This window comes from Copadichromis virginalis, linkage group LG1 (genome assembly GCF_057382275.1).
Source record: "Copadichromis virginalis isolate Kocher_CV1m ecotype Utaka linkage group LG1, C_Virginalis_male_GT1.1, whole genome shotgun sequence".
In the NCBI taxonomy this organism is placed as follows: domain Eukaryota; kingdom Metazoa; phylum Chordata; class Actinopteri; order Cichliformes; family Cichlidae; genus Copadichromis; species Copadichromis virginalis.
In genome coordinates, this window is record NC_140618.1 from 21,375,902 (window position 1) to 21,399,882 (window position 23,981).

Below are 23,981 nucleotides of genomic sequence, written 5' to 3' on the forward strand. Positions count from 1 at the left end.
GCAGGGCTAACTGTGGTCAGTCAGCGGCAAGTTAAGGCTGGGGGGGGTGAGCTGTTTGTTATGGCACAACAAATCGGGAATCACACAAAATGAGGCCCCTGCGATCCTGCAGTGTAATAAAGACAGCTTGAATATTCTGTAAGCCTGACTCAAAGGAGTAGGATTTAGTTGACGAGTAAAGATCTGAGATGACAATTCTTAGATATTTTGCATGTTTAGACAAGTGGTGTGTGAGCAACTAGTTATGTGTAGTTTTAATTGGAATAAAGTGCGCTTATATAGAATAAATATGGAGTTAATGATGGTTTTTATGCTTTTCTCTCCAAATTTGAGCACAACATCATACAGCAGGGGTGTCAAACATAAGGTCCGGATTAAAAATCCAATCCAGCCCATTCAATGGTTTTGAAAAATTACATTAAAATTAAATGACAGAAAAGACCCTGTCGCTATCTGATACAGAAATATCATTTCGTTTTTGTCACAATAGGCCCATATTTTTTTAAAAGAGGGCATTTTCTGTGAATTAACAAAAAGTTTCTGTTTAATAATTAAGAGGGCTTTCTGGGACCTACCAGAAGTTTTTCTGTAATTTCGCACAATTACTTCTTAGTAAATAAATAAGCGCTCGTTTTCTACAGCAGCATTTCTTCATAACTCTTAGACGTAGTGTTGAACTTGCAGTTCTTTTATCTCACATTAAGATACCTCAGGGATTAAATGCGTAGTTAAACATCTTTACACTGAAAGGAAGGAGAATTTCCCAGGTCTGACCCACTTTAGATCGAAGTATGTGGCCCGCAATCTAAAGTGATTTTGACAATCCCTGCTTACAAACACCTGGAAATCCACCGCCAACGGCAGCAGTGGCCAATATTTTGGGGCTTCCTATTCTGTGCTCATTTTGTTATTTTCGAACATATAAAATAAACTAAATCTAATTAAAGTAAAATCATTTTGTCAGTGGAGCTCAGACTGTAATGGCCCTTGCTTGCGTATGAAAATGCACAATCTGTTTACAGGGTTTACATCTGAACATCTGGGCTGTATTCATTCATTCATGTTTAGTAGTATTTACTAAGATTTAAGATTTCCATCACCTTCTGTCTGCTGGTCAAATCTGTGCTCGTAGTTCTGGGCGACCAGAGTCAAAACGAGCTAGCCGCGTCAAGGACAAGAGCAGTACTTTTTATTACGTTTCATCTTCAGCCTGGAAAAATAATCATTTAGAATTACTGTTCTAACTTTGGGCAAAGCTTATTTAACTGCAGCTTAATGAGGAGACATTTTTAAGATGGGTATTCAAATAGAAATTAACTTTTATTTTTCACTAATTTGATTCAAAAAGTTGCCAAGCAGACTATCTGGAAACTATTACATTTCAGAAGTGACCACCCCAGCAGTGGTGATGACGTGGTTTGATTTCCTGTTTGTCTCGCAATCATAAAAGGTCTAACCAACAGTCAGCAGGTATGTCAGTCAGGTGGGAACAGTTACATTGTTGATCTTGTCTGAAGGAAAAGAAAACGGACAGCTTGTGTTCGGTTTTCATTGTAAACTTTAATTACGAAGCCCGTCGGTTTAAACGTGCTGAATCGAGGCGTCGCTGAAACTTCACCAATTTATGCTCTTGTATAATTGACCCGGCTACAGCAGCTGACAGTTGTGGTTTGATAACTCCGCAAGTGCAACTGAAAAAGGCCTGAAAGTGATTATTGTGAAAAATCACGTCCTTCTGGCAGTGGTTCATGCTGCTTGGAAGGCGTTGCATGCTGTTTTCAGAGAAACACCATCTAGACTTGTTGACTTGCTAAAAATTCCAGCAACTTCTGCTTCTAATATCCCAGCACATCCGACTCTCAGAGCAGTCGCTTTGTTCATGGACTGAAGGAATGAAGGTGTTTACATAATAGCCGTTGTACTGCTGTGCATGTAAACGTAGCTCGCATGTCATGCGCTGTTCATCATTCGGTCTTAGTTTGTTTGACAGCATGTGTACATCTCTGGCATTCGAACTAGCCGGCTCATGCATGTGTGTGTGTGACTTCTGTTCGCGTGTGTGTGTGTTTGCAGGCATGTGGGCCAGCCTGCGCTCCAGCAGCAGACTCGGTCAGCATCCGCTGGCAGCCGACGTGGGTGCCAGACTAGCAGGGAAGGATCTGGCACCCCCTGCAGGGAGCCACAGTCTGCAGGCTCAACTCCTCAAACATCAAGCAGCCCTTTACATCTTCGGGGAAAAGTCACATCTAAGGGTGAGAATGCAAACAAAGCGGCCGGAGACTGAGAGGACATGTTTGCTATGAGTTGTTGTAGTATATCGTTTTATATTTGCACTCAGTGGCCTCTTTTATGAAACCTATAATGTTTCTTACACTGTCATATGTGTTAAATTATGTTTTATTGGTGGTGGTGTAGTAGATGTGTAAAGGGGTATAATGAAGTCCAGTAGAACACCACTTTTAACAGAGACCCAGCAGTCAAAATATAGTTAAATTAAACACTTCTGAGGCAACATAAATGTTGTAAAGAGGTGGAGTTAATGGATGGTTCAGTGACGTAGACCATCACTGAACCATCTTTCACCTGTGATGCCACAAGTCTCTGTCAATAGTATTCGTGGCCGTTGATCAGAGATTTTGACAATGAGGCTGTGCTGTTTATAAGACTAAGGGGGATCTGCAGTCACACCGAAGTCACCTGGATGAGTGGATGAACAGTTTCTCTCACTGAAAACGCTTCGTTCACATGAACAGATTAACTTTCCTTACCTGGATTATTGAGCGTGCATCAAGACACGGGTTTTCTAGCTCATGCTACTTGCTGTAAAATGGATTTGTAAAACATTGCCGTTTGTCTGGAGTTTTCAGGCCAGGTTGTCTTGCACAGGAATAGTTTGATGTATCAAAGGATAATTGTTGGTTTAATTCATGTGGAATTATAAGGAGAAAGTCAAAAACTAGCACATCTGATGAAACGGTTTGTGTTTAAACTCACAGAAACACTTAATCTTATGCATTTATGCAGTTTTCACTTTTTTTAATCCAAGTGTGCTGATTCAGTGAAATAGCCTACAATTACAAAGACTCACCTGTGCCAGTACAACTTGTAATACAAAGCCTCTGAGAGGTGTGTTATAGTTTTGGCGTCCGATAGTCTGCTGGTGTTGTTTTTGGGTCCAAATGACGTAAATTTTGTCATCAGACGGTGAGCGTCTGTAACAGGAATGACTTCTCGCCCGTGGAGTGTGCAGCTACCCGTGTCCTTGTCTGCAATCTCTGCTTGGCTAGCTGTTCTTTCATCCATAAGACACAAGTAGAATGACTTCTGATCTGCAGGAGAAGCCACTGACGTCAGCACTGCTCCCCTCCTTTTAACAGTTACAGCATGCAAGAGGTTAAAGGCAAGTCTATAAATGCGAGGCGAAGTCCACCACAGTGCAGGACAGTGCACGAGTGCGTCACACAGTTCAGTTTGTTTCTCTATTTTTCATTCACGCATCAAGAAACATATTTCACACACCGTTGAAGCATGCCGAGGAGCCGTGTCGACTAAAAACATCTTGCGCTTCTGCAGTTTGCACGATTCGCAGTTTTATAATTCTTATCTATTACACACTGGGCTGCGCTCAGCACCTCAGTTCATCCACGGTCTGAAATGAGCCGTTTTATTTCCTTTAACTTTGATATAAAGGCAGCGTTTTTAGTGGCGTGCTGTATCTGTTTTTTGTACTTTGCGCACACTGTTGTATTTTTCTCTTAGTTGAAATTTACATTCCTCTGTCTGCAGGGCCTCCGAGTGGACTCCTCTCTGAACTGTGAGCTGGTGCCAGTGGACTTTGCAGACACACGGCAGGTGAAAGCTGCTTTTAAAAAACTGCTGAGGGCCTGTGCTCCAAGCGCCACCTCGTCGGACTCGGAGGACTCCTTCCTCAAAGCCTTGGAAGACTCCGAATGGATCCAGCAGGTAATGAAACACACAAAGCATGCCATTTTTATGATCTGCAAACAGACAGCATTCAGGTCTAGAAACCATCTGATCTAACGCGGGAGTCTGACTCTTAAAAGCGTGTGAGAATGACCCATCGGTCCACTCTTTCTCTTCATCCTGTGTATCAGATTCACATAATGGATAAATTATGTGAATCCTCTCTGAAGCCATTTTCCCAAGAGAAACAGATTTACAGCGATGCAGTGGGAGGAGACCCCTTATCTTGCTGTTTATCTGATTGACCCCCAGCGGCCTTAAATTGAACATATTCCACATGGTTGACAAATGCTATCTGTGAGAAACAAGAAGGCAGTCTACTGGCAGACCAAACATGGCAGTATATGCACAGAGAGGATAAATGTTGGGTCTGTGTTTAGCATATTTGTTCACATGCACATATGTTGGCCTCCCGCAGCTTCAGAAGATCCTGCAGCTGGCGCTGTTTCTGGTGGAGCTTATGGACAGTGGCTCATCTGTTCTGCTCAGCCTGGAGGACGGCTGGGACATTACCACACAAGTGAGAAAAATGCACCAACGCCATTCATAAAAAATACATAAAGAAAACGGGACAGATGTGAAGAAGGGCAAAATATCCAGAGGGAGGTTTAAAACGGTGCAAGATTTGTCCTTTAGGTATTTTCCCACACATATAGATTTTCTAGATACAAACTGGAGTTTAAAAAGTTGTTATTAAAGTTTAATTACTAACAGAAAATAGGTGACAGTTTACTTTATTATGAGTAACTTTTAACATTTGTTTGCAAGTGTAGTGGGTTACATATTTGCCCAACCAGTGAAAGATCCCCATCAGGAAGGGCGTCTGGGGTAAAAACTCTCATTATCAGCCCTCATCTGCACTAAAGTGGGGACAAAGTGTTCAGCGAGGATGAAAAGAAACGCAGAAATGCAAACTCATAGGTGTAAAAAGGATCCAGATGCAGCCGCACAGTCATTCAACCGCTAAACACAGGGCGGGTATTTTGAATGCCATCAACCCTTCTGCAATCACGGCAAACTAGAGATCATTCAAAAGTACTACTTATAATCTCAATTCATATTCTGAATGGACTCATTCTAATTTAGCGTTTTTCTACTCCACCTGAGTGCTCTACTCAAAGCACTTTACACAGCTGAGCTATTAATTCAGTGTGTTTTGCAATATTACGGCAATGTTGTCTCTTTGACTCCGATGAACAAAGTGCTTCAGAGCTTTGGAGTATCCTTTTTAAAAAGAGGCTAAATGTGAGGGGGAGAGGGTACCTCTGAACTTCTTATGTATCTCCTGCTGTCATTCTAGACTCACAAATTAAGACTGAAAGCAAAAAAACACGTTTTGTAACACTTAAATGTGATTTTTGGACATTGATCACATTTTTAAGGATTCCCCACGGACACCCACGGCATCCGTTCAGACTGCACCTGCTTCTTCTGGCCGTTTCACTCAGTTTACTGACTGGTGATCCGACTGTGTTGATAAAGTGAAAATGTTTGAAGTCTCGAGGCCTTATGTCATTGATTTGTGCTGATTTAATTCATGAAAACTCATAGTTTGTTTAGATCCTGATCAATTCTTGGTGTCCGTTCGCTTCTAAACTTTGCTTTTCTTCACATATTTGCTCTCTGAGCTCATATTTTCCATGCTGACCTGCTAAAGTGCACATGTATGGTGTTGCAAGTGTGTGTCCCTCAGATGTGTTTATGGGGTTTGTGCAGCCCTGAGCTGCTGTTTAAAAGTATAATTTGTGGATCCCTTACGCGGGGCACGTGTTCGGCCCAGAGCATCTTTCTCCACGGGCCACCGGCTCCAACTCGCCAGGTCCAGATCGACCCGCACAGGCAAATGGGCTCCATATGCTCTGGCTCTCCTGCCATGGACCATAGACACCCAGCAGGCAGGATGCAGAACCATCCTCGCTGCCTTTCTGAATGCTTCTTTCTTTTTTTCGGTTTCTTCTTCCTGTCTTCTGCCATTCTGCCTTTATACGCTCTCCCCTCTTATTCCGCGCTCGCTTTTTAAATCCACTCTTCAGTCTGCTGCAGGGGGGCTCATTTCATTGCTGGGTTGCGGGGGGCTTTTTCTACCACTCAGGGCTGGATGTTCTTGTAAACCCACGGGGAAACCATACACTGTTCTTCCCGCTCATTCCACACGCGTCAGGGCTCATTAGCCGTCTTGGAGAAGACACGGGCAGGGAAGTGGGCCAACCAGATTGCATGTGTAGACAAGCGATTCTCAACTGGTGTTTCGTGGAGTGAGCTCAAGTGTGCCTGAAGCTCCAGCGTTATATAAATGTTATTGATAGCAGATGATCATTTTAACATTGCACTGTCAGATGAAGGGTCATTTTTAGATTGCATTTAGCTTTTTTAGGGGGGGATAGAAAGCAAAATCATGCCATCCAGATTTCTTTTTTTAAACTAAAGTGTGTTAAATTGCAACCATCCATGACAAGTGGAAAAAACTAACGATATGCACAGATGTGGTGAAACAGCTGCCACTTTCCTTTAGTGATAAGATGTTTCAACATCTAATTTATCACAATGTAAGGGTTTTAAACTTATATATGATAAAAATATTAAATAAAAGTAGGTCGTGTTGTAGGTACTGGCAAATCAGGCACAGCATTAAAGCCATCAGGCGCCCTTCATGTCACCAGAACAACCCAAGATTAAAGGTGGGATCACCACTCAGACCTCCTTTATTAGTGTCTGTGGTGAGGCGCAGTGTCCTGCTAGAAGAGGCTGCAGTCATCGGGGAGGATGTTGTAGTGGGAGGTACCTGTTAAAGCAGCATACGAGTGAATGGGGGTTCCTCTCCTTTGTGGCTCATCAGTCTGTATGCTAGCAGATACAATAAACACAATAGAAATCTGAATTTTCATAGCTATACCTGTTTCTTTTACCTTCAGATTGTTCATTTCATAAATTCAACAAGGTACTGGTGATTTTGGTCCATATTGACATGATAGCATCACACACTTCCTGCAGATTTATCAGCTGCAGATCCATCCCGCTGGCATGAAGGGGCCAAAGTGCACTAAGAAAATTTCCTCCACACCATTAAATCACCAGCCTGAAGGCAAGGCAGGATGGATCCGTGCTTTCATGTTTTTACTGCAAAATTCAGACCCAATCGAGACATCGCACCAGGTCATGTTTTTCCAGTCTGAACTGTAGCTTTAGTTTCCTGTTCTTATCTGAGAGGAGCAGCACCTGGTGTGGTCTTCTGCTGCTGTAGCCACTCCACTTCGAAGTGTGAGGTGTTATATAAGGATGACCTTTTGCATGCCTTTGTTTTAACAGGCAGTTATTCGGGTTACTGTACATTATCACACGCTTCCACTTACTGAAGATTTTTCTCCTTTTGGAAAAATTCTCTGTAAACTCTTGAGATGGTCGTTTGGAAAACTCGCAGTAGATCAGCAGTTTCTGAAATACTCAGATCAACATGTCTAACGGTAACAACTACGCTGCTCTGAGTCATTTAAAATACCCTTTCACCCACTTCCGATGCTCTGTTTGAACTTCAGCAGGGCATCTTTACTACATGCCTAAATGCACTGAGTTGCTGCCATATGATTGGCTGATGACATATTTGCATTTGTGTGTGAGATAAATTACATCGAGAGCACGATTCAATCAATCAATTTTTCTTACTTACTAAGAAAGGCTAAATGCATCTCACAAAACGTTCATAAAATGTGTTTATTTCTCAATATTTCCAGAGGAGCAGCTCTGGCTGAGATGATAGAGCAGGTTGTCCACTAATCCCAGAGTTATCTGTGATGTGAACAACATGCTCTTACACTGCAGGGTGTTTGTTTGTTTCATTCAAGTTGAACTTGTGTATTGAGGGTTTTTCCTTAGCCAGCTTCTCTCTTCCTCTCGGCAGGTTGTGTCCTTGGTGCAGCTGCTGAGCGATCCTTTCTACCGGACTCTTGAGGGTTTTCAGGTCCTTTTGGAGAAAGAATGGTTGTCTTTCGGCCACAAGTTCAGCCAGAGGAGCAACCTGAGCCCCAGCAGCCAGGGTAGCGGCTTTACGCCCATCTTCCTCCAATTCCTGGACTGTGTGCACCAGGTGAGTCTCACTTCTGCCATAGGTACCACAGGTACGCTGAACCCTGATCTCTGCCCCTGCTACGTGACTCTTCTCCACTTTTCCCCTCATGACTGGATGTCATTCATTGCTTGTTCGTGAGCTCATCACATTCCTCGAAAAGTGAAAAGGTGAGCGAGGGGTCAAAGCGAACGATTCTGCTGTCAGTAACGGTGCATTGTTTTAGTTTAGCACTTTCCAACACGGGACGTGTAATCACAACAACATATTGGACCCGGGGAGTGAGCAGCGAGGCTGCTGCACAGATGGTCCATGAGTACAGTGATCAGCATTGAGCTGTATGTACGTGTTCACGTGTTTCGGCATTTCTTCACATTTTAGTGCTTGTTTACAGCCGCATGTGGAAGATTACAGTTTTGGGGATTGAGAGTCTCTAGGAAGGCTTGCGTGTGCTTTAGGATTTGGGGGAAGTGGGCTGGGGGGGAGAGGGGGCTCAAGTTAAGAATGAAACACACACACAGATGATTTCCGGAGAACCGGGTCTGTTCTGAAATACTAACTTTAGAGAGTGCAGTGGGGGTTTTTTGTGTCTCCTCGGGTCACACAGGCCCACTCCCATACACTTACATCAACACATAGTTTCTGCATTTGTCTTTTGAAACCGAAGGCTTGGCAGCTAAGACGGTTTGGCAGGAACCCGGGGGTCTGGAGCGCTATAAACGAGGGGTGAAGCAGGGGATTCGGACAAGAGCTCAAAATAGAAGTGCCTCATCTCCAAAACAGCTGTTGTTTTTGCCAGCAGACCCAGGTGGCCTCAAATTTTCGACACCGTGATTGGCCACCTCGCACCGCTTGATGGGAACCGTGGAGCAGCAGTCATGCTGGCTCAGTCTGGATTGTGTCTGACGGCAATGATATCACTGACCTTTGCCCTCACAGAGGCGGGAGAGGTTCTTTCCTGTTTCCGATTGGTCATTTATACACTGGATAGATGCGAAGTCGCTACAGGGGGACACGGTGCAGCTGTCGCCCACACGCTGACCTCCTTCTAACTGTCTTTATCCATCTTTTCATATCCTTGCAGATTTTGGAGCAGCATCCTCTGGAGTTTGAGTTTAATCAGTATTATCTGAAGTTCCTGGCTTATCATCACATCTCTAACCGCTTCAAGAACTTCCTGTTGGACTCTGACTACGAGCGCTTGGAACACGGTCAGTGTCCTTTAACCAGAGGGGATCTTTTATTTTCTTCTTCTCTAAAAATGCTTTGTTACACAGAATTATGAACCTATGGTGGTTTCCTTAACAGTCACAACAATTTTATTGATTTGAAAAGATTCTTGGCCCCTCTTCGTCAACACCACTTCCCTGGGTAGCAAGATTCTGGCTTTTCTGTCACTGTAAATAAAGGAAACTAGATCTCTGATATGAATGCACACAGCTACCCAGGAAGCTGTTACATCAGTCAAAACAGTAATGGCTTCACATCCTCGTCAGCTTATCCTGTGTGTTTTTTTGCAGGCTTGTTGTTTGAGGATAAGGGTGATAAGCAGGCCCGGAGAGGCATCTGTATCTGGGATTGCATCAACAGGATGCACCGGAGGAGTCCCATCTTCTTCAACTATCTGTACAGCCCCTCTGAGAATGAAGTGAGTGTTTCCTTCAAGTTTCTGTCCTTCACCTTAACCTATACATCAGGCAGCTATAGTTGATTCGTGCAGCTGTGGATCCAGAGAAGGATGTTTAGTAGCCAGAGCCTTCAGCATAAACATAACATGACTATGAGGACAGCAGTGTCACACACCTGCTCTCCTAAACTTCTGTTTGTGAAGGCCAACCAATCAGAAAAAGTGAAACTGGTCTTAAAAGAAGACGAGCACCGAGTGTAGGCTCATTTTGAACTATGAATCATTTAAAGTATTCGAGGAGGGTCCAGATATAAAAGCTGGATAGCTATAAAATATTTGATTAGGCTACTTAAAAATGTTCTCACCTTACTTTACCATGTAAATCTGGGGTGTCAAACAAACATTAGATAAACAATTAAATGCTTTTTTACTGTCTGCTATAGAAATGTATGCTTGTTACAATTGGTTTACATCAGAAACATACATAATTACAGGACAGTGTATGCATGAGCTAACAGAACTTTTTGTGTCAATTTGCACATTTATTTCTTACAATTTAAGCCCAAAGAGTCGTATTGACACGCTTTTCTTTAACATGTAAAAAAAAAATCTATTTGTTTGTTTGTATATAAAGATCAATGGGTTAAATGCGTAGTTAAAGTGCTTTACACCAAGAGAAAGGTGAGTTTCACTGGTCTGAGCAATTTAAGATCAAAGTGGGCTGAATGTGAAGTAAAATGAGTTTGACACCCCTGATGTAAATGATCAGGATACTTCACCCACTGCAGGATAAAATACGGGTCAGTGATTCCTCTACCTCCACGTGGCATCACACAAACATTGCTCGAGGCTTATTTGCCGTATTGGATTGGATCGCAGCCACCAGTTGTTAGGGAACTGTATTCTCCAACTGGTTGGCAGCGGTTCCTGGAGCAGGTCATCCAAGGTTAGTGGTTCAATCCCTGGCTGCTCCAGTTTACATGCCAAAGCATTCTTGGGCAATGTACTGAACCCCGAGTTGCTCCCTATGCATTTATTGGAGTGTGTGTAAATATTAGATAGAAGGTACTTGGATGTCGAAAAAAGTGCTTGTATGAATGTGTGTGTAAATAAGATAAAGCATTGTTAGTGCTCATGTGCTGATAAAAAGCTCTGTAGAAGAACCAGTCCATTTAACACTTGACCATTTACTTTGACAGCAAACGTAAGCAAATCAACCTCAAATCTCAACTGCTTAGGTTGCTAACAGATTGCCACAATTGCCTGTAGTTTTTCATGTTTGTTTGCCAATAAACGTTAACTACTAGCCGAGCAAGCGTGATGCAAACAAGAAATGTTACATGGAACAGGTTTTATATAGCACTTTATACAACTTGCCTCCTTTATTCAAGCACTTTTTAAGCCTAAGTGCTTTCTATCTAACAGTCACACTCCATTGAATGCATGTGAGATCAATTTGGGGTTCAGTATGGCCCCAGGAAACTTATTAATGCAGACTGGAGCAGAAACCAGGGATCAAACCACCAACAACCTTCCAATTAGTAGATGACCTGCTCTACCTCCTGAGCAACAGGTTTGCCTTCAAAGTAAAAGTTGCTCCTCAGTGCTGCAGCCAACATGTTTTTACTTTGAAGTCAAATGGTCTCCATTCCTGGTTTGTGTCAGTTTTCATAGTTTCAGGCCGAAGAGCAGCTGGGGACGGTGTTTGTAGACAAGTCTGTCACTTCGTGCAAACTAAGATGGCAGCAAGGTGTAAGAAGCCAAACCAATCACAAGGAGGTTTTTGCCAGCTGTTTGTGGAATACATGTTTTTCCCTGGTGACATTCGGTTGCTAAGGGGCTGCAGGGCTGCATGTCTGGTGCTTTAGAATCGTTTTCCCAGCATTTTCTCAGCAACCAGATGCTTGTAGATGAGTCTGTAGTCCTGTGACTGGGGCCTTGTTCCCTTAATGGAATGATGGAAAATGTTGGAAAGCTACTGTCACATGTAAGCAAAACTTTAATCGGTAACTATGGTATTGTGGACCTTTAGTTTATATTTTCTTCAGAGACTGATAGAAAAACAAAGTTCCTGTAAATGATGTGACACACTGAGAACTGGATCAGATCTCCTCACCGAAGAAATCCTCGTCATCTGTAGGTCTGTGGTTACACCACATGCAAACATAAATATACAAAAATAAGATGAGGATTAGTGTTTCAAGGTTGAACGGCATTAATAATAAAATTCTGCCGTGTAGCTGACTGAAAACAAATGTTCCAGCCAAATCCTGAGTACTCACGGCAAATCGTTCGCCTGTCCTATCTTGTAGCCTGTGCACTGATCAAACATGTTTACAATAATATTTTATTTTTAAAGTACGCAGCACTCAAACGTGCTACACTTGGATGTTTTGGCTCCTCCGAGCTGAATGATTTATTGTCAGAGTTTGAGGCTAAAACACTGAGTTTGTTTCATCTGCGCAAAGTGGAACGTTTTTGCCATCACCGTCGCTAGCGCCAACGTGAAGGGATCATTTTAATATCACAACTGCCTGAAGCCTGGACTGCAGTCAGTAGACACCAAGAAAGCTTCATAGTCCAACATTTTCGCTGATGAAGGTTGATTTTCACACCTAAAATATGTTTAGTTTAGTTGTGTCCGCTTAAGGCTCACGGGGTATTGTCGTCAACCTGCCGGGTAGGCGGGCAGATGAAATTAGCGACCCACATCAACACCCAAGTTTGTGAATGCACTAAGTCGAGAACGACCCGACATACGAGTTTGAAATTCATACCATCTGTGTATCTACCAGGAGGCTGAGGGACTCCACAGGTGGTTACACTATGTACCTCCATCCTGCTCTCATTGACAGTGACAGGTTAGAGCAGGGGTGGATGTCATGGTGATTTGTCATCTTCTCAATGAATAAAGCATTTAAAGATACTCTGTTTATAGAGAAACATTCATTGCATCTACACCTGTAATGGGGCGTCGTGAAAAGACGCTCCTCCTCCCAGAGGATTGGTCAAAATGTAATTAAATTTGTACACAATGGGTCTTCATTCAAACTGTGCTGCTTCCTTTTCCAGACAGTTTTCCAAGAAGCTACTCCTCCTGTTCGAGTATCGGTCAGATTTTAGTAAAACTTGCACACACCTAATAGGTCTTCGCCCACATTGTTGCCGAAGTGAACGTCATGTGTCGTTTTAATGCGGATAACCAGTCTGATGACCTGGTTTTCAGCTTTTGGTCCGCTTCCTGTGCTTGGTCTGAAAGTCTGTCCGAAACAAAGTGAATCAGGGTGAAAACATTTCTTTGTTTTTCTCGTCGGACTAAAGGTTGGCTGTTTGGCTGTTCACAGCCGGACCAGATGAGATAAAGTTCAGCAAAGAATTTGTTTCAGACATTTTTTTAATATAAATCTTGGAAACTGACTTTTCACTAATCTTTAAAGAATAACCTAATATATGACCAAGAATTTGGTTACAGTGGCCAACGTGAGTTTGGAGTTGACACTTATTAACTACAGAGACTGAACAGTCAGTTATTTTGTTTATCATTTGCTGATTTTGATCTCAAGTTGAGCATCATCATAGGAAAGCACCAAGGAGACAGTCGTTACACATTGTGTTGCCACAGTAGATTGTTGGACTTTCCAGGGTCAGCATACTGCTGCGTATCGAGACTTCATACAAGCTAAACACACAAGTCGAGTTTTAGCAGCGCTATGTTGGCTTCAAGTATTCTACAGAGTTGATTTAAAAATCCTCCCATGTGTATATTAAATCCTAAATGGTCTTGAATCTTATTTAATCTCTGCACCGCTAACCTGTCAGTGATGCAGCTTTCCTAGGCTACGTCCACACTAATGCATTTTCGTTTGGACCGTCTCAGTGTGGACGGGAGACGGCGTTTTCCTCAAGGAAAAACGCAGCGTTTTGGAAACGCTCTCGAAAACGCATACATTTCAAAACGCAGCTGTCCCGTTGCAGTGTGGACACTCGGAAACGCAGACTTTCTAAAGCGATGACGCATTTTAGTCATGTGACACAGTCATGTGGCCAATTAAACAAAGATAGCGGAGGGCATTATACAGCAGTTGTTTTGATTGCTGTCAATTTTGACAGCCCTACAAAAGATTAATATGAGTTTGTACATGCTCCAGATAGCTTTTCTTCAAATTCTTGAATTCTCACTCGCTTTTGCGCGTGCGCAGGACTGGAATAAGCGTTTTCGGTCGTTTAATGTGGACGAACAACTCTGTGAACAACGACTTAAAACGCTAGTGTGGACGCGGAACGTTTTCAGACGAAAACTCTGTTTTCAAATCTATCCGGGCTAGTGTGGACGTAGCCCTAGTTTATGCCACAAACTCTGGAACAGAGGGAAGCAAACTCTACTGATCATTTCTAGAACCTCTTAAAAAAACATGAAAGGCTGATGGGGAATTGTTGTCGCAACAACAGGCGAGCTGCTGGTGCAGACACCCAAGTTTATGAAGACAATAACTTGATCTCAGATAAGTTGAAATCTCAGTGACCTTTAGCTTCTGAAATTACCTCGAATTTTTGAATTCATACCATAGTTACATCAGCTGGGAGGCTGAAGGGTAGCACTGGTGGCTTTTCTAACCTAACATTCACACGCTCACAGTCCAATGAATGCACCTTGGTGTGCTTTGGCATGCTGGACTGGGATAAAACAACCAATTCATTCGATTAGTAGCAAACCCTATAGACGAACTATACAAATAAAACTGAATTAGATTAAAGAATTAGATTAAATTCTCCTTAAAGCCATGTGATGTCTGTGTTTCAGGTGATCCTGAAGCCTTCTATCAGCATCCTCAGCCTGAATAAATGGGACTTCTTCACAGAGGAGACCCTGTCGACTGGGCCGTGTTACGACTGGAGGACGATGGCTGTGAGGGTGGAGAGCTCGGAGGAGCTGCACACCATCTCCAACAGCAAGAGGAGGATTCTCTGGCCGTGTTACAGCAGCGTGAGCCGCGCCCAGCCGGACGCCATCACCAAGCTTCTCACTGTAAGAGACCCCAGCTTTTGTTTAAAATGTTTGTTCTGTTTGTCATTTTGTGGGTAACTTTACTCGGCTCTTCTTTGTGCTGCAGGACATCGAGAGGTTAGAGAGCGAGCTTAACCAGGCCCCGGAAAAATGGCAGACAACTCTGGAAAGAGTCAGAATGAGCATTCAGGAGGACCTCAAGCAAGAGGGAAATGTGCGTGCTGGAGGAGTCTTTATGACATGTTATGATTGAACATAGAAGGGCAGTCATATGCTTTGCATTTGCTTAATTGTCTAAATATTTCTTTTCTTTTTTGTTCGTGTGTAGCTCTGTAAGGATTCGCTGTCCATCTCAGGCCTCATTTCCACACCTAACCTGCAGGCCTTCCAGCGGCGCTCCATGCTGCACCTGCCAGACAGCGCTCTGGTAGAGGACCACAGCACCGCCACAGCCAATGGGATCAACCGCCGCGCCGCAACACTTTACAACCAGTTCACCCCCAAGAGCGAGGAGAACAGGTGGGTCGTGAACTTCCCGATTTCCGGAACAAATTAGAAGTCCACATTTGTTTCGCTGACAAGCTGTTGCCGAGGGGCCAGTCCAGTTTTGGAAAATGAGTCAGCGCTCTGGTACGCTGTGTGTCATGTTTTGTGAGAATTGTCTGTACTCTATTAAACTCTGGGTGTGTAATTTTACAATTACTGTGAGGTTAAAGTACAGTCTTTTGGCTCCAATATCTGGATCGTTTCCTGAGGTGGACATACGGTCATTAAAATCTACTTTATGTTTAAAAAAAATGAGTATATTTTCAGTGTAATACGTGCTCCTCCTGATTCAAATAATGTTCGGACAGGCTAAAGTTTTAACAGATGAAGCAAGTAAATCAGAAACCAGATATTACTTATCAGCGAGCATTTTCCATGTTTCAACACCTTCTCATTGCATCCAAATCACAAAACATGGCCTACATTATTCTGATGTCTCGTGGTCCCACAAATTTGTCCACTTTTTAGCAGGACAGAGGGTGGAGAGGGGTTTTCGCCCGCCCGAGATCCTGACTGGAAGCTAGTGCCGAACACAGCAGGATAGCAGAGTTCACCGGGAACGGGAGAACTGCAAAAACAAAACAACTATCAAAAAATAAAACACGAAAAGCACGGACAGTGGCTGCAGTGACACCATTCATTGTTTTTAACACAACCCTCCTACATGGTTAGCTGTTAGACCGACAGCAACACGAACAACAGTGGGCCACAGACCGTTTGTAGCACATATTTGAACATTGCCTCCATCTGACATCAGAGCTCACTGCAGGCGGTCGCCGGAGTGGACCTGAAAGAGGTCACTCTCCCACTGCTCGAGCATAAAGTCCTCTTTACTCTGCTTTGCTAAAAAAATATGCCCAACGACTATTTTTGATGAAGCTGCATCAGGCAGACAGGAAGTCAGACACAAAAACAGTGAAAATCATAAATAAAACACTGAATTTTCACTGCAAGGCGTCAGGTGTCATGTTCCCTGGTGCCCTGGCGACTCCTCTGAAGGAACCGTATCCACTAACTACACATCACATAAACGTGGAGGACACTGAAGTCAGCATATGGGTTCATTTATAGGTTCGTGTGTAGTGGAAGATAGCAAATTCATGAACAGATGACAACGAGGATGAGGAGAAAGGGTGCCAACTGTTTAGTTGTGGCTTTTTGTGAAGCAGCGTGTGCTACTTCTGTCGGAGATATGTGCGGAGTTGGAGCCAGGAGTTTTGGCTAATGCAGACTTCATCCAAAATTTCATGACTACCTCTGTCAGCTGCTCTCCTTGGGACTCTGACTCTGATGGAATCGGTTAAAATCGCAATTAACAAAATACCAGAGTTCTTGTGATTTCTGCTTTTAAGACTAATGTGAGGTTAAAAGTGTCGACGCATAACATCCAATCTTACAACTGTTATTTTTGTAGGTCTTATGAGGGCGTCCTGTATAAACGTGGAGCACTGCTGAAAGGTTGGAAGCCTCGCTGGTTCGTGTTGGACATTACAAAACACCAGGTGAGCAGGTTGCACTACCCTGCTGTAGTTTGAGTGACCGGTTGCAGGTTTAACAGTCTCGTCTTTGCAGATGAGGTACTACGACACCGGCGAGGACACGAACTGCAGAGGCCACATCGATCTAGCAGAGGTGGAGTCCGTGATGACGGCCGCGCCCACTATAGGAGCTCCAAAGCACATCAGTGAAAAGGCTTTCTTTGATGTGAGTACACATTTATTCACTGGTCTACATATTATATTTTATCTGGAAGTTGTTTTTATATTATACAATTGGATTAATATGGTCTTGCATAGAGTGTTGCATTATGGGTGTCGGTATTTTCCCAAAATGTTTTATAGAAAAACTACTTGACGTGAGTTCGCTGCCTGCACTGCAGCATGTCATAGAGGCTTTAGTCTGATTCCCTCCTGAATGACTGAGCTCCTACCGCTGTCACTAAGGGAGAGCTACGCCATCTATAATATTATTCTTTCGGTCGCTACTCAGAGATTGAGACCAGGTGAGGGTAGGAACGTACAGTGAGGGAAACAGCTTTTTGATCCCATCGTAAATTTCAGGGAAGTTTGCTCAATTGTGAAGAAACCTGGTCCATCCGTCCATTTTCTAGCCAGAAACATCCAGAGAAAAAAACCTTACATGAAAGTAATGCATCAATTTGCACGTCTTCGAGCGAAATAAGTATTTGATCCTCAACAATCCAGCAGGAATTCTGTAAACGTGTTTAAAATGTGTGCTAAATTGGGATGAAAATTTGTGACATTGTTGCCCTTTTTGCTGCCATTTAACCTTTTGTCCTTCCACCCATTTGTCCTCTAGCTGAAGACCAGCAAGAGAGTCTACAACTTCTGTGCCTCAGATGCTCCCAGCGCTCAAGTGTGGATAGACAAGATCCAGAACTGCATCTCTGATGCGTGAAGTAAACACGACATCACCGACATCAGAGGCAGCGTCGGGCGGTCGAGACGCGACAGCTGCTTTATCCAACTTTTAGATGTCTTTCATTTTGGGGACCAAACAGTGAATTAAGTGCCTGGTAGTGGAGGATGGATACTCTCCATCCACCTATCTGCCTGTTACTTAGCAACCTGTCATCACTCCACAGGTGAGCTTCAGTTGGAATCGGGTGACCAAATTTGCCTCTGCTGTCAGCGTGCCCCACTCCCACCCCCCTGACAGGGATAAAGTAAACATAAGCTGAGGTTTTAGGGGACTGCACTACCAAGGACATGTTATCCTGTTCTAGATGTACATAGATCAAAGCAATATCACTGGCCAATCAAACTGTGGGTTCAGTTTTTGACTTAAAAACATTAAAAAAAAAAAGCTTGTAAAAGAATTTCTATCTTATTTTACTACAAGGAAAAAGTTATTGCTGCTTACATAAACGTATGAACCGCCAAAAACTCAGAGATTTTTAATGCACAACATTAAAAAGCAATTTGTTTGCACTTAGCGCTAACGTATGCACTCGTCATCAAATATAGACTTTCTGACAGATGCGGACAGCGAGGCTAAAGGCATTACTTGGCAATGTGCATGTGTCGTTTCCTCGTGACAGATTAAATGGAAAGATTTTGCACAGTGAGCTCAAATGAGTTACCTGAGATTTTTTGTTTTGTTTTAATTTAAAAATGTGACGTTTCCTCTGTTTTGTCGAATGTTCATTGACTTCTGGTTTAACACTTTTGTCTCGTGTAATGTAAATTATTATTTTTATTAAAAGTGTAACTGTGTAAGTGTGGTGGCGTTACGTTTTCCTGTAAATACCTACATGACATGTTGTTTTATATACTGTATGTACTGAACATAAGTATACTTTTTCTAACTTTAATTCTAATGTGACTGAGTTTTTCTTTTCTTTTTTCTTCAATGTGTTGTTACTGGTGCACAAAACCCCCCGAGTGGCCTGTTCTTTGTTTGTGGTGACATGTTTTTCTGAAAATGAAATGGACATTGTTGTTGTTGTTGTTGTTCGGACAGGCTCTGTCTTTTAAGGGCTTTTTAAAGAATATATATCATGTAGGACGTGATTGTTTTCAGAGTTTATCGTCCCATCTGTCCTCTGTTTATGCAGCCTTCACAGTTTTTCATTACAAAAGAAGAAAAACACAAACTATTCAGCCATATCAGCGGCGTTACTGTATCTTTGTACCATGTTTTGTGGTTACGCTATTTTTTTTTTATTATTTTTTTTTTGGAAATAAATCAAACATACTTGAAACTACCTGTTCCTTTTGTGCTCATATATTTTTCTACCTAGTGATGAAGTAAAGGCAGGATTAAATGATGACCATTTCTAATTTTGAATTTCCTAATCTGAACATGTGCGCGAGATTAGTGGGGCCTTAAAATAGAAATAAGACAAATATACTTGGTAAGATTTTGAGTTTTTGTAGTGTGAGGAGATGCGTGGGATCAAATTAGCTGATGAATCCTCTCGCCCTATCACAGCTAAGCAGAAGACGATAGCTAGATAGTAAAAGTTATGTTATTCGAGTGTCTCTTTCAGCATTATATTTAATAGTAATTATCCGCTCCACTCACTGCTGTGTTGCTTTTCTTCTCCTCTTTTTCCTCCTGTCTTTCTTCAGTCCCAGAAGGATAACTCGTCTTCATTTTCACAGATTGGCTCTCACTGTTGTCATTAGGTTTGTTTAAACAGAATCATTCACGCTACTTTCAGCTGGAGAGAGTGCAGTCAGGTGGGGCCCCCTTGAAGGGAGTCAGGTTTCTCCTATTTGTGTAACATGCAGACTTTGCACTTTGCCACTTCTGCACTAGTTTAAACTTTGTTAACCCCATGCCCCCTAGACTTCAAGCAGTTGCCTGCCTTGTCTGGATGGAAGTGGTGCCTCTGGGACTGGTGAAAAAAATAAATAAATAGAAACTCACCCTGAGTAATCCCACAGTCTTGCCAAAAATGAATGTATGACATTGGCTCAGGTACACTTGGCCTCGAGCTGAGACTGAACTCACACTGCCAGTAAAAGGTCACAATCAACTGCATTTTCCAAGAGGAGCACATTTAACTCTCTGTAAGCTCATCTTATTAGTCTTTTTGTTTTGTTTATTTGTTTTATTTTATTATTTGCATCATTATCTGAGTGGGTATTATGCTGAGGCAAACAGGAGGTGGAGGCCAGGTTATTGAACCGCAGGAGAAGGAGGAGTGGAAAATGAAAAGGGACAGGGAAACACCCAGGAGACCCCAAAGAGTGCTGAAGATCTGGGGCCAAAATCTCGATGACAACTGTGTTTCCATGCAAGCAGAGGGAAGAGTGAATGCCCACAGCCAAATGGGGGTATTTCTTTACCAATGCAATACAAATTTTTTAATTATGGATATGTTTGCACTGAATCAAGGTGACATTGTAGTAAATAGACAAACTCCAATCTGTGCATCAGGAGCAGCTAAGGCTTCAGTATCTTGCCCAAAGATACTTTGATATGCAGGTTGGAGGAGTCAATCTCACATAGAAACCTCTGAGCCCTGACTGCTCCTAACTACCAGCAGGGGCATTTTTGGTTTGTTTTATCAGGGTTTTAGGACATCGAAGAGGAAAATAATGTTTTAAATCAAGTGATTTATGTGTAACCATGGAGTAAAGCGAGTCAGCCTTTTGATTTGATTCAGCCAGATTCTTTTCACCCCATGTTAAAAAAAAATAGTGTTTAAATTTGTTATTTTGTTCCAGACTCCCGAAGCTCTCCTTTCCTCTTTTCCTTTCCTCTTTTCCTTCCCCCTCACTCACCAGCCAGTCAAGGAAGATGCCAGCTCCACCCTGAGTCTGGCTCTGCCAGTTTCTTATTCTTAAAAGGGAGTTCTTCCTTCCCAGTGTCGCCAAGTGCTGGCTCATAGTGGATCGTCTGGTTGTTAGAGCTCCCAGTCTAATCATGTCAGGTCAGATATAAATCGCCTGCCATTTTTTTATGTCTCCTCACATTTACACCATCCATCTGTCATAAGTGTCCGAAAAACAATGACTCAGAGTTTACTTTATTGTGTAACTGTTTTGTATTCTCAGACAATGTTTACCAAAGGAATGTTTTTGGGTTTATATGTAGAAGCTAAGCAGCCAGCAGTGTAAGACTGGATTGTCTGCCATCTGTTAGCTAGTGATGATTTCTCTGTTAGCTGAAGCTCATATTTATCTGGATTACAGCTGAAAGAAAGGTCAAACTTTCCCCTCACAGGATTCCTGAGAGAAAGCGTCCCCTCTCCGAAAAGAACATGGCAGCGCAATTTCGGTTTGCAAAGTTGCATCTCAGCAAACCACAAGTGTTCTGGGACAATGTCCTTTGGATAGATGAGACCAAAATGGAGACGTCTGGCCATCATGCACAGTGTATTGCACAGAGAACCAAATACAGCAGTACAAACACCTCATACAAATCTACAAGCATGATAATGGAGAGTGGAGGATTTGGGGCTTGTTTTACAGCCACAGGACTTCGGCACCTTGCCGTCATTGAGTCGACTAAGAACTGCTCTTTATTTAAAGCATCCGGGAGGCAATCTGTCTGACTGCTACAGCTGATCTGAACTGAGTTATCCAACAGCAGCAAATCTACAACAGAATTGCTGAAAAAGAAAAGAACCAAGGTGCTGCAATGGTCCAATCAATAGTCGAGGCCTCAACATGACTGAAATGCTGTGGAGGGACGTTAAAAGAGCTGTGCATCAACACATCAAGCCTCAATGAACTAAAGCAACATTATAAGGAAGAGTGGGGTGTCAGAGACTCGTGCAGAGAGAGTTATTCCCACTAAAAGCTCTTCTAAAATCAACTGAAACATGGAGCACACTTAGTTTTTCACATCATTTAATAGAGTCCTGTGAAAACTTTCCATGTAACTGTTAACACATGGCAATCGAGTCCTAGCACTCGCAGTATGTTCCCTTCAGGATAAACAAAAATAGATTTGGTCATCTTCTGGCTTTTCATTTAGCACTCGGCATTTTAACTTCTTCTGTACTCTGGTTTTATGACTTATTATCTGTGATCTCAGAGCATCAGCTCTGTCAATAAGGTGAGTGCTAACACACCACAATCACATGATGAATTTCATAGGTTTGTCAACAGGTTTTCTAGAAGTACAGTGAGTACTGAATGCTGACCTTAGCAGTGAGTTCAAGGTAAAACAAAAACAAAACAAAGCTGCTCATCATTTGCTGTCATGTCACACATAGGATAGAGTCACAGGATACAGGAAGAACTATTTGTAATTTCTGTCCTCGTGTGAGCACCTCATCTTCAAGAAAGGATGTCCTATCAATGAGCAGTAATCAGACACCCCTTCAACTGATGTTTTCTGATCTGAGCCAGCAACAGGGCTTGGAGAGGATGATGATGATCTATGTCTCACTTGCCAACAATGAATATGGGACTGGGCAGGAGCCCCAGCTCAGGCGCTGTGGCGCCTGGTTGGCGGTGCAGAACAGGACTCGTGTGGTCCCTCGAAGGTTTGATTCAGAGAGGAAGCTGAGGTCAAAAGAAGAGCGGTGAGGCACTTTTTTGGAGGGAAGTGGTGAGTATTTGTCAAGCAATGCAATCTCCCAGCTGGCTTGTACTGGCAGCAGGTGCAGAGCTGCAGCAGGCCAACATCTGGACAGAGTCTATGACACATCATATTTAGCATTTTGCTTTGGGTAAGGGGATTAGGACCTTGGCCCGTTAATACTGGGATGCAGCGGAAGTTATCCAGCAAGATTGTGTGGAATGGCATGATAGGAATCATCTTCTCCAGAGATAAAAATGGGGGTTTTACTTCCTTAAGACCGGATTGCACCAAATTCATGCACATCAATTGAATAAGCATTTTAGGATGAAAACTCCAAGCTGTTATATAACGATAGCATGAGGTGGTGTACATTACTGCCTGTGCAAGTGATTTCTTTCTCAACGTTTGAGACAAATTACTGATGAAAGCCTCTATTACCCCTACAAGCAGCAGTGTTTTAAATGCATTGCTGTGTAACAGTGATATTGTGTAACTTGGCTGCATGTGTCTTGAGTTCACTGTGATTAGTCTTGGTTGGCTGGAAGCGTGCTGCTTCCACATCAAAAGTGGTCTATAAATTAAACATTGCACGTATCTGTTGGTTTTGGATCGCGCTCTTCGTGTTTAGTCACAGCTGCAGTAAATGCTTCTTGTCCAATAAAACATCTCCAGAAATAAGCTGATTGGCCTTTCCGCAGGCCCCAAAAATACCCCAGTGACAGATGATCCTGATTTATTTTATTGCTCCTCCAAGGCTAATATCCATGTAGCCCTGTGGCTGCAATGAATGCCTGCTATGTAGCAATTTTTACATGAATGTCATGTCATGTAGGCAACTTGAGAGTTCATTCGCCGCTGCTGGGGGTCCTTCCCGCTTCACAAACTTGCGGGCCTCTCTGCGGGCACCTGCTCCAAAATTCAGCAGAACACTTCCAAACGCTGATCTCACTTAGCTTGACACACATCATCGAGTCCCACCCTTGGAAATCAGGGTGATGTCAACTGCGGGCAGCACATGGGGGTCTAGATTATCCAGTGCATGCTCCAGATGATCTTATCCAGACACCGCCCGCTCATCCATGAATAGAAAAGCACAATAAACATTTGATTTGTATCGTTAAGGGCTGGTGTTTGCTTTCGTGACTGTTTCTTTGGCCCATTTTGAGTGATTTATCTGAGGCCCTGATGTTTTTCACTTGCCTGTGTAAGTGACCCACAGTTTCTCTCTGCAGCTGAACCCTGAGCCCATTCAGCTATAGAAGCGCTCAGGGCTGAGGTCACTGTGGGAAGCCATCTAACCCAGAAAACAGGCATCTGCCAGACATTTTTTCACCAGCAGACAATCCCATAAGATGTTCCAGTTTCAAATCAGTCTCTATGAGGATGTTTTGGAGAGGAATCAGATGGATTGGTTATGGGCATTAGGGTGCTATTCGAACACATGAGCTTGAGGGTGAGACAGCTAGAGATAGCCTTTACTTGGAATGCAGAGGGCTTGTGCAATTTAGCTACGGAGATCAGAAACTCACAATTCTGAGAATAGTATTTGCAATAAAAAGCAGCACATTTTTCTCAGATTCTGAGATATAAATACCTCTTAAAAACAAATGTGGACACCAAATCTGTTTATCACACAGCAAACCCTGTTAATCGTATATCATCATGCAAGACACCCATAAAAGCAGTCTGTGTTGTGTTTAGTGTTTTTTTCAACAATCCCGTTTACATTATTAGCTCAGAGCCTTGACTGATCT

At 42.9% G+C, this 23,981-nt stretch overlaps 1 protein-coding gene across 2 annotated transcripts in view; it reads left to right on the forward strand.

The window, feature by feature from the left end:
- sbf2 (SET binding factor 2) overlaps window positions 1–18,074 on the forward strand; it is a 107,855-nt gene extending 89,781 nt beyond the window's left edge. For both annotated transcript variants that reach the window (XM_085454301.1, XM_085454310.1), the window contains 12 exons: window positions 2,074–2,252; window positions 3,787–3,963; window positions 4,403–4,504; window positions 7,880–8,065; window positions 9,129–9,255; window positions 9,565–9,692; window positions 14,473–14,697; window positions 14,783–14,890; window positions 15,005–15,195; window positions 16,637–16,724; window positions 16,795–16,926; window positions 17,542–18,074. In XM_085454301.1, coding sequence (XP_085310427.1) covers window positions 2,074–2,252; window positions 3,787–3,963; window positions 4,403–4,504; window positions 7,880–8,065; window positions 9,129–9,255; window positions 9,565–9,692; window positions 14,473–14,697; window positions 14,783–14,890; window positions 15,005–15,195; window positions 16,637–16,724; window positions 16,795–16,926; window positions 17,542–17,640 — 1,742 coding nt within the window. In that variant the 3' untranslated portion in view covers window positions 17,641–18,074. The remainder of the gene's footprint in view (window positions 1–2,073; window positions 2,253–3,786; window positions 3,964–4,402; window positions 4,505–7,879; window positions 8,066–9,128; window positions 9,256–9,564; window positions 9,693–14,472; window positions 14,698–14,782; window positions 14,891–15,004; window positions 15,196–16,636; window positions 16,725–16,794; window positions 16,927–17,541) is intronic.
- The last annotated feature ends 5,907 nt before the right edge of the window (window positions 18,075–23,981 follow it).